The sequence below is a fragment of the Ambystoma mexicanum genome, chromosome 9 (genome assembly GCF_040938575.1).
Source record: "Ambystoma mexicanum isolate Mex_15411 chromosome 9, UKY_AmexF1_1, whole genome shotgun sequence".
NCBI lineage: Eukaryota > Metazoa > Chordata > Amphibia > Caudata > Ambystomatidae > Ambystoma > Ambystoma mexicanum.
The window spans coordinates 486926911-486939962 of NC_090931.1; the positions used below are offsets into that span (position 1 = coordinate 486926911).

The 13052-nt window shown below is 39.4% G+C and overlaps 1 protein-coding gene across 13 annotated transcripts in view; it reads right to left on the reverse strand.

Moving 5' to 3' along the window:
* The window catches only part of PITPNM3 (PITPNM family member 3), a 6156742-nt gene that overhangs the window by 895088 nt on the left and 5248602 nt on the right, over positions 1-13052 (reverse strand). For all 13 annotated transcript variants that reach the window (XM_069615040.1, XM_069615036.1, XM_069615037.1 and 10 more), the window contains one exon: positions 11038-11187. In XM_069615040.1, the coding sequence (XP_069471141.1) occupies positions 11038-11187 (150 nt within the window). The remainder of the gene's footprint in view (positions 1-11037; positions 11188-13052) is intronic.

Sequence of the window (13052 nt, forward strand, 5' to 3'; positions counted from 1 at the left end):
GATGGAACTGTCATGACCCATACATCTGGATCAACTACAAGGGATGTTGTAATTGTAGCGGACGCTCCAGCATCTCCCTGAAACACAGTACTTGCATTAGTATGGATTAAAATATTGGGGGACACACTTTGGCAAGACGACATAGGTACATATCAATAGCAAACCGCGAATGAAACATTGTGTAAAACAATTACACGATATGTAAATATGATCAGATTATCTTGTTCGATGGAACTGTCAAGACCCATACCTCTGGCTCCGCATCTACTAGGAGGGATGTTTTAATTTTAGTGGATGCTTCAGCATCTCCCTGAAACATAGTAGTTGCATTAATAAGGATGAAAATATTGGAAATTGAACACACACATTGGGACGCGGACAAAGGTACATATCAATAGCAAACCACGAAAAACATTGTGTAAAGCAATGACACGATGTGAAAATATAATCACATTATCTCAAATTCCATGCATAAAACAAGTCTGGAACAGAATAGCTAAGTAAGATTAACTGATACGCGCTCGAAGCGGTTGATGACTCCAGGCAAGACATGGATGTTGAATCTTGTTGCTTCATATTCGGTGGATAGTCATGGAGCTGTAAAGGGAAAGTATTATTTGATTTAGCAATGCCAACATTAAAAAGTGGCATGTAAGCAGACTGAATACAAAAAATTATGCTTATGTAAATGCATAACATAGCATAGTTACCTGTGCCCATAAATCAATTTTCTATGAGGGTTCTAAAAACAAGGACTGATGTTTAGCAAAATGGTCTTAATTTAAAAAGCTATTCAATCATATAAATATCGAAAGTATTATAAGTGACATTTACACCTAAAATACAGGCCTAAAGCTAAATACGGAAGCCTGACTCACCTGTGGCGGCATGTGAACGAATAAAGTCGGAATAGCGTTTGGGAGCAATTTTCGAGTTGTTCTCAGTTGATTCATCTTTGTGAACAGGGATGTGTCGTACATATTCGGGGTAAAGTACAGACTGCAGATACGCTATCGATCACCCCTCTTGTCCTCCAAGACTTTTTGGACTCTACTTTCAAGCTCTTCCGGTGGATATCCGCAATATCTGACCCATTCTCTTATTCGATCAACAGCCTTAGGCAATACATGCATTGTAATGCCTTCAGATTTGTCATGGGTATTCGAAGGGCAACCAAAAACAGCACATTGTTGTAAATTCTGCAAAATAAAAGTCCTCATTATTCAAATTTTATTTTGCATAAAAATGTGAGAAAGAAGGAATTAGACCATACATTGTTCAATGCACGCTTTCTTTTAGGCACCACAGCAAAACAAGTGCAGCGTGGGCGGCTGTATTATAGGATAACTTTCACAAACAATTCATTGATGTGTTGAAAATCAGAACATGTAACTCGTCCCTTGAATGTACTATCGTGCATTAAAAGGAAACATGCTTATATTATAGACACAGTCCGCAAAGGATGCAATTCGATGCCAATTGACACTGATGAAAAATGATATATCGATAAAATAACAAATGAAACTCAAGTCAATAGCAATGAGACAAAAGAACATAGCTCTACTGAGTATGTTACTTCAAAATAGATAGAAATTTACAAATGAAGGAGATATGATTAGGATACATGCCCTTACCTTGACCAACAAACAGTTAGATTCAGCAAGCAGAGTAGTTAGTGGCAGGAGAAGAGGGAGATGTTCACAGGTAGCACACTGACGAGTTCACTCGAAGCGGTCACATAAGTTCATAGATAACATGATGAAGAGCAGGTTAGCATCGGTCACTGGGCTTCTCCGGTAGCACGTTCACGAGTTGACTTGCAGTGCTCAAAGATGTTCTCATGATAAATATCAAGTGGTTTATAAAGAATTACAAAAAGGGGTGTGTTTGTGAATGAATGGCGTGTATATGTTGTGGTATTATGTGGATTGCAGGGGCGCGGCCTGCTTCAAGGGGAGCCTGCCTGGAGACACGGGGTCTGAGGAGGCCTTGTGAACAATGACCCCTGCACGAAAGATAGCTTTGAAGTGTACATGGTCTTTGGCACCTTGGCCGTTCGCGCCTCTGACTGGTGTGAACTGCCTTTGATAGTGGAGGGGGAATGGATGGATGGGCCTGGGGCATGCAGACAAGGCACCGGAACACTGCTGAACAGAGACACACTTGATTCACTTAAAAACTGAAACAACCATTGATAAAAAATAAGTTGTGTTTTATTTTGTTTCTTATTTTGATGGCACAAAACTACTACACATTGTAAAGGTCTGGTTGCAGCACAGCGAGGGAAAATCCCCTGTACTGACTGCTGTCACTGGGGAAAGTTTCTCTAATGGCACCAATGACGCAGGTGGGTATTACTCGTCGAACGCGGTGTCCAAGCCTCCCATGAAGCCACCATGTAAAAGAACGATAGGCCACCAGCCGGTACCACCTGTGAAAGAGAAAGATAGAAACTGTTTTTAAATGACCAAGATAAGTGTATTACACCTTAGTTGTCAATGACAATTCTAGTATCCAATGGCATTTTTGTCAGAAGAAATGCTAACTAGACACTGCACAATATTGAATGACTTTTATACGACTATTACTAGAGAATTGCAAGACTAAATTGATATGACAATGATATATTGAAGTTACGAGAATAGAGGTGAAAACCATGAAATAGTAGTGGCCTAACTGACATCACAACAAGAGTATACTTACTCGTTGCTTGGATTACGAGGGTGAACTGTTGCGCAAAGTTCGTGCATAAGCACCATCAAAATCCTCAACACGGACCGTGTGAGGCAGGCTGCCTTGAAGTCTGGCAGCTCGGAAACGCATTGCGGCCGTGGCTCGCCTTGCGATATGTAGGACAAGCATCCAGAGTTTTCTCGGCAGCAGCAGTTATCCTCCTCGGTTGGCATTAGCGCACACCGATTACAGGTACACCAGGTGGAGACGCCGTCCATGCGACTAGGCCCAGGCTCTTGATCTGTTGAATCGCCCTCCCAACTGCCATCCAAAGCCCCATTGTTTCCGCATCTTTCTCTTTCCAGTAATTTCTCCTCAGAATACTTGGGCTCGTACTGGTAGGGCATTATTGTTGCCATTGTGTGGTAAACAAATGAAAATAATGTATAGCAATGGTACTGGTATCTGTTCACACGGCTACAAGCAACGAAGGTAGCTGACCAGAGCACAGAAACGTGTCACTGAATACTCAAAGAAATTCAGTGAGAGGAATGGAATAGAAAATCTGCTGTTGTGTGTTGTGAAACAGTCTGTTATACTTATTGAGGAAAGAGGCGCCCTGCCATTTCAATGGTGACACATCATTAGCTGAAGCGCAGAGAATGTTGACACGAGACGTGCTTTGGCGTTGTGAAATGGGTGGTACGCGTCTAGTGATGTCAGGCTCAGGGGCGGGGGATATGATTTAGTGCCACGAAGGCAGGTCACCCAGGGCGATGCGGCAAGTGATGAGATTAGCACAAGATAGCGGCACATTGCTGCCTGATTTTGCTTGTGTTCAAGAGACGAAAACTCTGGTAATGTGCATAGGACATTTTTGTACGATCGATCAACTTATGCTTAAAAACACATGGCCGAACCATATGGACAATAATATTTCTGACCACTCCATTCCTTTAATACCCAGAGGATTCTAAGTGCAGACCCGGGGATTGAACCTGTGTTGCTATGCTTTGTCTTGCTTGCAAGGCGTGCACATTGCCCCTGAGCTATACTCCGGAGACGTCAAAAATTGAAAAGAATACACAGTGCACCAGAGACTGGCAGCTTGTTTTTTTTTAGACAGGCCTACTTTACACTGACCTTCATCAATTTTAATCCTAAAAGGGTACGTTGAGTTATTAAATATTGTTCTCAGCCTGTTAGTTGACCCGCTCGCTACTCCCTTCACATTGTGGTTGTCCTGGAATGATATTAAGTTCACACCAACCTGCAGAAAATTAACATCTGAATTTATGTTAGAAATAAAAATATGTGTTGCTGATCTGCTACCCAGTTGGTAGTATTTCTATGTGCATGCCTTAATATTAATCATTTTTTAAATGTATTTATTGTGCTCTGGTTAGATACACCTTTCACAATTAATCAGAGATAAAAAAAAGGAAGAATGCATGCTTTGTCTGCATCATAACTACTTATTTCAACTTCAAACAGATACAAGCTAATAAAAACAATGTATACCAATGACATGTACTTTTCTGCTGAAACATTGCAAGATCTGATCACATTAAACCGCTAGTGGCCATGCATTCTGTTTAACGGAGAGCAGTCTGAACCAAAACTGCTCTGAAGTTTAAAAAATCAACATCATTGACAAATGTCCTAAGATAACAGTTGAGCATGATGAGCTCCTGGGCAATCAAGGAAAATGTTTCCAAATACCTGGCCACCCAGGGGGTTTACAAAAACTGCAGTACGAAGCCTTTGAGGTCCGGCCACCTGAATACTTATTATTTCGCATATGTTAAAGCAGAATCTTTCGACAACGTACACTAGGAAATTTGCACATGTCAGTTTTAAAATGATCTCGCTTCATTACCTCGACTGCAAGGGGCTTGTATAACTTATATGTTGAAATAGCCTTGCGGGCTTGAGGGAAGTAATACGAATCCCAAGGGTTGTAGGAAGTGCTGCTCATATATTGAGAAAAACGTGCATGATCTAAACTCACAGTGCCAAAGCCAAGGTAACAACTGCTAAATACTGTGTAACTACTGAAGCAGAAAGGAGAAAAGGGGGGCAAACAGGTTGCCCTTCTGGAGCAGACCATCCAGAGGGAGATGAGCAAAGTTTGCAGCAGAGCCCTATGCTGTTTTCCTGACCACTATGCTGTTATTGATGTAGAAGGGAAAGAAAGGTAGCAAAAACTCTGCCCTTCTGGAATGTGCTATCTAGGGGGAGATGAGCATCATTTGCAGAACAGTCCTAATATGGATTAATGCGTATGTTCTATTCCCTGAAAGATGCTAAAATGTTTAATTCCAAAGAAGACTATTGAAGTCATTATTCTAGACTGAAAGTTACCCTTGAAGCACTTTTCTGTTCTGTTGGTTGAAGAAGTAGACGGGCAGGTAAGTATACCCGTAGGGCAAGAAGTGATTGCCCAGAAGAGACCTGGTGAAAGGATAAACCAGGTAGTAGAAGGTGCACGTGCTGAAGAGAGTGGCACTAATTGAAAACAACATGCTGAATGGTGACATTTGCGGAAGAGTTGTGAAAGCTGACTGAAGATAAGTTACAATTTTTTCTGCAGTTAAAGTTGCGTTAAACCATCGTGACCAAATTACTTATTGTTACTACAAATGTGAGACAATTCTTGTTCCGGGAGGAGTGAGGATTTCGGACTTTCTGAATCAATGGAACTTTCTGAACTTGAGACTAAGAACTTAAGAACTGTATTGGAACTTTGTGTTAATCCAGATTTCCTTGTTTTTCCTTTGAACTGTGGAGAAAACCTTTCTTTTGATCTGGGGAAGGGAAGTTCATCCAGATCGTGACAAGAGACATTGATTACATTGTGAACCAGGCCATATGTTATATGTTGTTGAATTGAATTGCCATATATTTCCTTTTTGCCTTGATTGTTGTATACGTGTGAGGGTTAGATATCCTTTGGTTAGAGTGTTTCCTTTACTTTATTTAAGGCAGGGAAATCCTCGGCGGGATAAGGATAGTGAGGCATTTATTAAATCTGTTTTCTTTAATAAAATGGCTAAATTTGAAAACTCTTTAGAAAGTTGTCCCCTCACATTTCTGACCCCTCATAGTACACTGAGGCCTGGGGTGAGTTGACGGACCCAATTGCTATAGGGAAAGGCGGAAGGCAAGGCTGCATGCTGGCCCACTCCTCTTGAGTATCTATATACTCCTCTTGAGTATCTATATTAATGAGCTTATTGAGGAGATGGAGGAAGGCTGCCTTGACCCGCCCAGATTGGGCAGCGCCAGGTTTCCTGTGTTACTATTTGGGGATGATATGGTACTGCTGGCTATGGGCATTAAGAACGCCATGGCAAAGTTAATTGAGAAATATAATGATTTGGGGCTGGAACTAAATAAAGAGAACACTAAAACATTAGTCTTCAGTCCCCTCCTAGCCCAATTTCAGAAGCTTGACTTCAAGGTGGATGGTTCTACTGTAGAACAGGTTACATCCAATGACTATCTCGGAGTCGGGTTTACAGACACTGGTCAGTGGGCACAGCAGGTAACTAAAGCAATGGCCACCTTCGAAAAATGTTGTGGTGGTATAGGGTGAATAAATTGTAAGCATCATAGTGGCGCTATTAGCCCAGCCCTATTATTGCATTGGACTGAGGCTACTGCCCCGTCATCATATAGGGCAGAGCTCTGGGGACATGTGGGAGTGAAATCATTAGGCACTGTCGTAAAGAAATGTTTAAAAACATTACTTATGCTACCCAGTTCGTTACCCAGTGCTCGTCTACTAATGGAAGGTGACCTCCAACCAACTGAAGGTGAAGTTAGATTACAGTACCTTCAGTATAGCACAGGGATTTGGACCTGGCCAGATTTGGCTGTATACAAAGGCAAACTGGCACACGTCTTATCTCTGGTGGTGTCTAATTCCCTTCAATGGTTCAAATTTGTGAAAACCGAACGGTGCAGATTGAACCTGGGCCAGTACTGAAGGTCCCATGAATTGATGAGTGGTGAGTCGAGACAGCACATTAAATGTGTGGGTGGCATTTGCTCTCGCCTTAGGTTGGAAAAAGATGGCTCTATACTTATCACAGGCTTGTCTTATTTTCAGTAAAAATCAGATTTTGGGTTCGAGCTCTATCTGGACACAATCAGCCCGCGATGTGCACAGTCTTATACCTAAAGTTTTGCCTTAATATCTTAAAAGTGGCATCTTTTACAGGTAAATCGCGAGGGTCTAGGGGCTAAGCATGTTTGGTCTGTGGGGAAAATGAATGAACTACTATTCACTTTTTGCTCTTTTGTTGAAAGATTAAAGAATATTGAGGCTTAATACCACATAATAGGAATACTCCACTCAGGAGTCCAAAGGTACCAAATGTATTAACAGGCAGCTGTCTGGCTCTCAACACCCCACAATATGTGGAGATGAGAGAGTACTGGACATTTCAAAAACACAAGTATTTATCCAGGTTTTCCACAATACCGGACACATCGTCCAACCCCTCTTCGTGTAATACATTTACCTAGGGTTTATAGCCTTTCCACATATAACTAAGTCATGCTTAAACATCTTTGAATAGTTTGTTGTTTTCCTTTAAACATTTCACATGTTTTCCAAATATAAGACACAAAGGTAACATTCCTTATTTTGCTCGCTTATATTTGTCTATCATTTGTTCTTAAGTTTCTCAGTGTAGGACAAACAATCCACTTTAGCAGCTTCAACATTCTTATCTACGTTGACATCATGGAAACGGTAGAAAGTTAATTTTGCTCTGCTGGTGCCGAAAACACAATTCTAAACATCGGACAGAAAGCAAGAGGCAAGCAAAATGGGCGATAACTCAAAACGGCCTCTTTCAGGTTCATTCAATGCAATTTATAGTGCGATGCAAATGCGCTTAGGCCAATCATTTACTATCAGGAGGTATTCATGCAAAATATACTTTTACATTGTGAGGGGTACAAAGCTATCATGAGAAATACTTGTTTCCACTCTTTAGATTAGCTGAAATTCATCATGTCGAGGATGCCCTTGCCTTTTGTAAGGATACTAGCAACCGGATAATGGTACACTTTGTATTGAAATATATCCACATGGCTTGGCTAAAAAGAAGCAAAGCGGGTTAATGTTACGTTACTGACCCACTTAGACCATGACCCTGCACCGGTTTTGAATGTTGTAAACATTATATTGTGATATGCTACAATACTAAATTTGAATTATTGTACACCTGTTTTTGCTATGTCTTATTGATTTTATGTTTGTATTTGTTGTTTTATTTTAAATATTTTCAGTCATTTCTTTATGTTTATCATATTTACTTGTTGCTTTTTGGCTAACACCACAATAAAGCTTATTAACTGACTGATTAACATTTACTTTAACAAATAACACCAATATATACACGATTTATATACATTGCAAAGTTATTAACATTAGTCATACTTAAAATACACTAAAGTGCAAATATTGAATTTACGCTAATATGTAATAAATCATGCTAATGGTAAATGTTAAATACTATAACAAAATCAGCACAACTTTAATACACATTAAAAATATACATCTATAAAAAAGTTTCCCATTTTTATCAAACAAATTTTCATAAAACAAATTACAGCATCTTCAGTGTAAAGGGTTTTACAACCCTACTCGGGTACAGCACCCCTTAACTCTTCTTGTCCAAAAAACACTTTACCCCTGGAGACAAAGGGCAGAAAAAGTAAATTTTCAAAAAACAAAGGACAACTGTCACCACTCGGTTAAGGAAAAAATCATAACCTCAGAACTTTTGTCCTACAAGCACTGGTGTGTTCCGATGAAAGCGGGTACGTGTTTTTTGCAAAATGTTACAAGTCAATCTTTGCCCATGGCCACTCTGTTCCCAGAAGTCCATGCCAAGGGCAACTCTAGGGACGCCCTCAGTTCAGAAATCCATGTGTCACTCTATCTTTATTACAGGGGTCCATCCCCTTGGTGGATAACTCGTCTTTAATCAACAAAACATGCCATTGCCCGGACATGTAAGAGTTTGCATATCTATTATTGGAGAGCACATCTCGGAAACAATCAGACCTTTTCAAGTGTCAGCAAATCGGTATGATACCATTGAATTAAGACTGAGGGACCAATTACTTCTGAATGGTCTCTTGGCAGTGGAAGCAAGATTCTTGTCCCCTCTTGGTTCAAATATCCAAATAAGACTGGCCCTCATGTTTACCCCAATTTGATTAATTCACAAAGAAAGGAGAGCCAGATTGTCATTGACTGACTCGTTCCTTTTGTACCAAGCAATTTACCTTCCCTTTCAGGGCTGGTCCCCTGAAGGTCCCTGGAATCCCTGCTCCTATGGACTCCCTCATAGATGTTATTTCTTGGAACATAGCAGATGTCAGGGAAATAGGGTGACACAGTCTGGCACAACCTTTTAGACAAATTCAAGGTTGATTGTTTATAAGAAACCTGGCTGTTGTAACAACAGGAAAAACAGGGTTATACCTGATTCTTTATAAATATTGAAAGAGCAGCAGGTGGCACTTCAACGGTGGTCTGACCACTTGGATTAAAAATGACCTGAAAGAAATTTCTTTTAGATTAAATTCATCTTCCTTCAACATTCTATCACTAAGGTGGGATATAAACAACAACACCACAATGATCCTGGTAAATATTTACCTCAGGCTATCGGAGTAGGCAGCAGATGCTCTAATTTACCATCTTAAATCCCTAGAGCATATAGTCCACATTCTTTCCAACAGGAATGTGTGCAATACTGGCAGAGGATTTCAACATCCAACTTGAGTCTGTGGAACAATGCATATTTCTTTTGAAGACCACAATGAATACTGGATGTTCCCCTGCCACACTGTAGCTTCAAATATACTCTTAAAATATTATGATTTTTATTAGCCAAGGGCTTTAGATCTTGCAACAGCAGAATCCCAAGCAATATTGCTGTAAAAATCATATTTTATACATTCTGGAGACACTCCCACATTGATTTCATGCAAACTAGAGTAGAAAGCTGGAAAATGGTATATGATTTCAAGGATGTTTATTGCTTGGAAAGTGACCATGACCCTCTACATCTATCTTTGATGATCCCACAAGCACTAAGTATTTATATTACAGACACAGCACCAGCTATTATACTTTCTTCTAATAGGAGGAGGGTCCTCTAGAAGTCCATTGAAAGCAGGAATAACATTCTGGAATTATATATGTCTTTAATCCCCATATTTGAGAACATGTTAGACTCCCACAGAGTCTCTATTAAAACTATATAGGAGTCTATCAGCAATGTATTGACTCCCTGTTTTTTTTACCAAGCCACACTCATCAAATACAAAAGATAACTTGTATAATCGGAGAGGATTCTATCAAGATTATAGGCCCATCCAATTTATGTTACTAGAAGCTTTAAAATCAGAAGGGACAAGAGACCTCCTGTGAATCAGGACAGTAAGATTTAAATATAAGACTCTGATTAAAGCAAATAAAAAAAGATTATGAACGTCAGAGCTTGGGTGGATTATTGAAAGCAACAAATATAAATGATCATAGAGTATTCTGGAAAATGTTGTAAACTGGAGCCGCTGACAGGCATACATCTGTAGATTCACACATAACTTCAGATCAATGGACAACCCATTTCAGAAGTTTGTAAGATGACTTGCCAGATGGCTCCAGGACAGTCCAATGTAGTGCTTTTTCTCGTAGCCTATCTGTTCAGTTTCTCTTAATATTAGCACAAAGGAAGTAGAAATGTCAGCTAACTATAAATAATGAAATGATGATCCTGGCTTAGAATCTATTCCTACAGATCTTTCACCCCCCCCCCCCCGCAACAAATATTTGGGTCCTCGTCCCCTTAAAAATATTAAACAATATAACATCTGGCAAACATATACCCACATCTTGCAAGGACGCTATAATTGTCCATATCAAAAGGACCTTATACTTAGTTACTTATACTTACAGACCTTTATATGGCCTTCATTTTTGACACTTTTATATGATATGATATGATATGATATGATATGGCAATTATAACATGCCTGTACACAAGTTTTTCTAGGCACGACAAGAAAAGGAGGGGAAAACAAAGGGAGGACAAAACAACAATCTTACTAGGCCTTGTGTCATTCAGATCGCGCAAGTGTGGGGAAGAGGAAAGGGGAGAAGTGCCTGGGGAGGTGGCAGGGGATGTGCAGGTAACTTAATAAGTGCAGTCAGCGTGTAACTTATCTCAGAAACATTGACTCTACAGTGAGTACAGTGTGCTCATCTTGCATTCGGGTAGGCATGGCCACAAAGTAGGCTATGGAAACAACCAGGTGAAATATTACAGTTACCTGACCACATCGATGGCTCCAGCTCGCACTTTGGGGTCACGGCCCATGATTGAAACACTGGCTGCGAATGAGCCATCAATGCTGAACACCACACACTCCATTCCCTGAGGCAGGACCGTCAGATAGCTCATAGTTGTAGTGTGATCTCCCCTGGGAAAAGAACATAATTATTATGGGGATTTTCATACTTCAAATCGGAACAACGTTTTTCAGACTTTATTCATAGTGGGATTAAAAGTCTTCATCTGAAATTTGGAACATAATCTGTAAACCTCCAGGTGAAACTCCATCCCATGACCTTCACTACATTAAATGTATGGTATAAATAAGACATGAGAAAGGAAATTAAATTACCAAAGAGTTGCAGAAATATTTAAGTAATGCTCAGTGCTTCACGTTGGAAATTTTGGTGAGCTGTGTTGTTATGCAACTATGTTCCAAAAATGGGCCTGCAGGTTTGAGTTTGCTGCAAAGCTCAATACTCAACATGCAGAACTGACTGGACGTTTATTTCACATCAATAGTCAAATCCTTAGGCTAGCATTCAATTCCTACTGATTATTACTCATATGTGTTACTTATAAGTGGGCTAACCATATGTCAACCATCGCTGGCACTGTTCTGAAGGAAGCAGTCCAGAAATGCTAGGCTAATCCTGCCAACTCAGGAACACATAGAACCCCAGATACATGTTGTTCTTGTTGGGCCTCTTCATCAGTGTGATTGATTCCATGGGCAAAACAAGCCCTGGACCGACTTATGAGCATATTCTTTTTTTAAAATGTTTTTGTTATTTTATTGATATTGCTGAAATTAATCAACTTTTCAATTTCTAATACATATCAAAATATATCATATAAAAAATATCAAATCATGTACAAATAAACTATTTTAAAATCACATCATTATGAATAACATATATCATAAAATAAAATAAGAATCACCCTTAGACAATATTAGAACGTACAGACAATTAAAATGTGGAAAGAAAAAAAAATGCACTCATTACCATGTGCATTTAAACATATGAATTCCAATATTCCTTACACCAGACACCCCCCACATATATTCAAAAAAGAGAGAAGAAAAAAGGAAAAGAATATCCAGTTCACAATTGAAAGATTTGAAACTTCATCAAAGTTATTAAAGAAAGAAAATTATAATGTCCATATGCTCACATGTATATCAGTTCTCCTTCACATTATGTTGACAACAGATCAAACATGAATGGCGTGCTTCTTACAAATCAATGTCCTTCTTATCCTGCCCTCTTATCAACATGCTGAATTTAAAATTGAATGCTTGAATATCTCAGAAAAAGTCATAGCTGTTTAATTCATCACATTCAAAGCTGACAGAAAATGTATAGTCGCTATGCATATGCTGATAGACGGTGCACACAAAATGAATAACCATCTAGTCGAAGGCTTCAAGGTGCACAAGTACTCATAATGCTTCAAGAAATATCTTGATCTTTCCACCATCAGAGCTGGACAATACACGATCAAGTATTCTAATGTTTCCTTGCATCTTATTTTACAGCAAAAGCAACACATGTTCTGTTCTGGTGATAATAATTTTCTATTAGTTAGCAGAAATTTCTATCAGTCGCGTCAGCCAAAGATTCAATCTAAATCTAAGAATAGCCGATCTGATGGATGGAGATGGGGACTTACTTAAATATGGTTCCATCAATCTGAATTTTGTGTCTATAAATCGGTTATTTGCAAATTGTTTATAAGTTGTGCAGAGTCTTCTCATTTCGATCCAATCTGCTTGATATATTTTCAATTTAGCACGATCAGGATTCGAGATGAGAACTTCAATAGTAACATCTGCTTCAATCAAAATATGATACACACCCATTGCCCATGCCATGGGAAATGTGTGATCTGAAGAGAACAAGTAATCTGCTATTGTTTTCAATAGTGTTTCTGTACTTTGAGATGTAAGACATTTCCGAAGCATGGCACACAAACACCAGGAATATAGGGCATTCAGAGACACCAAACCCA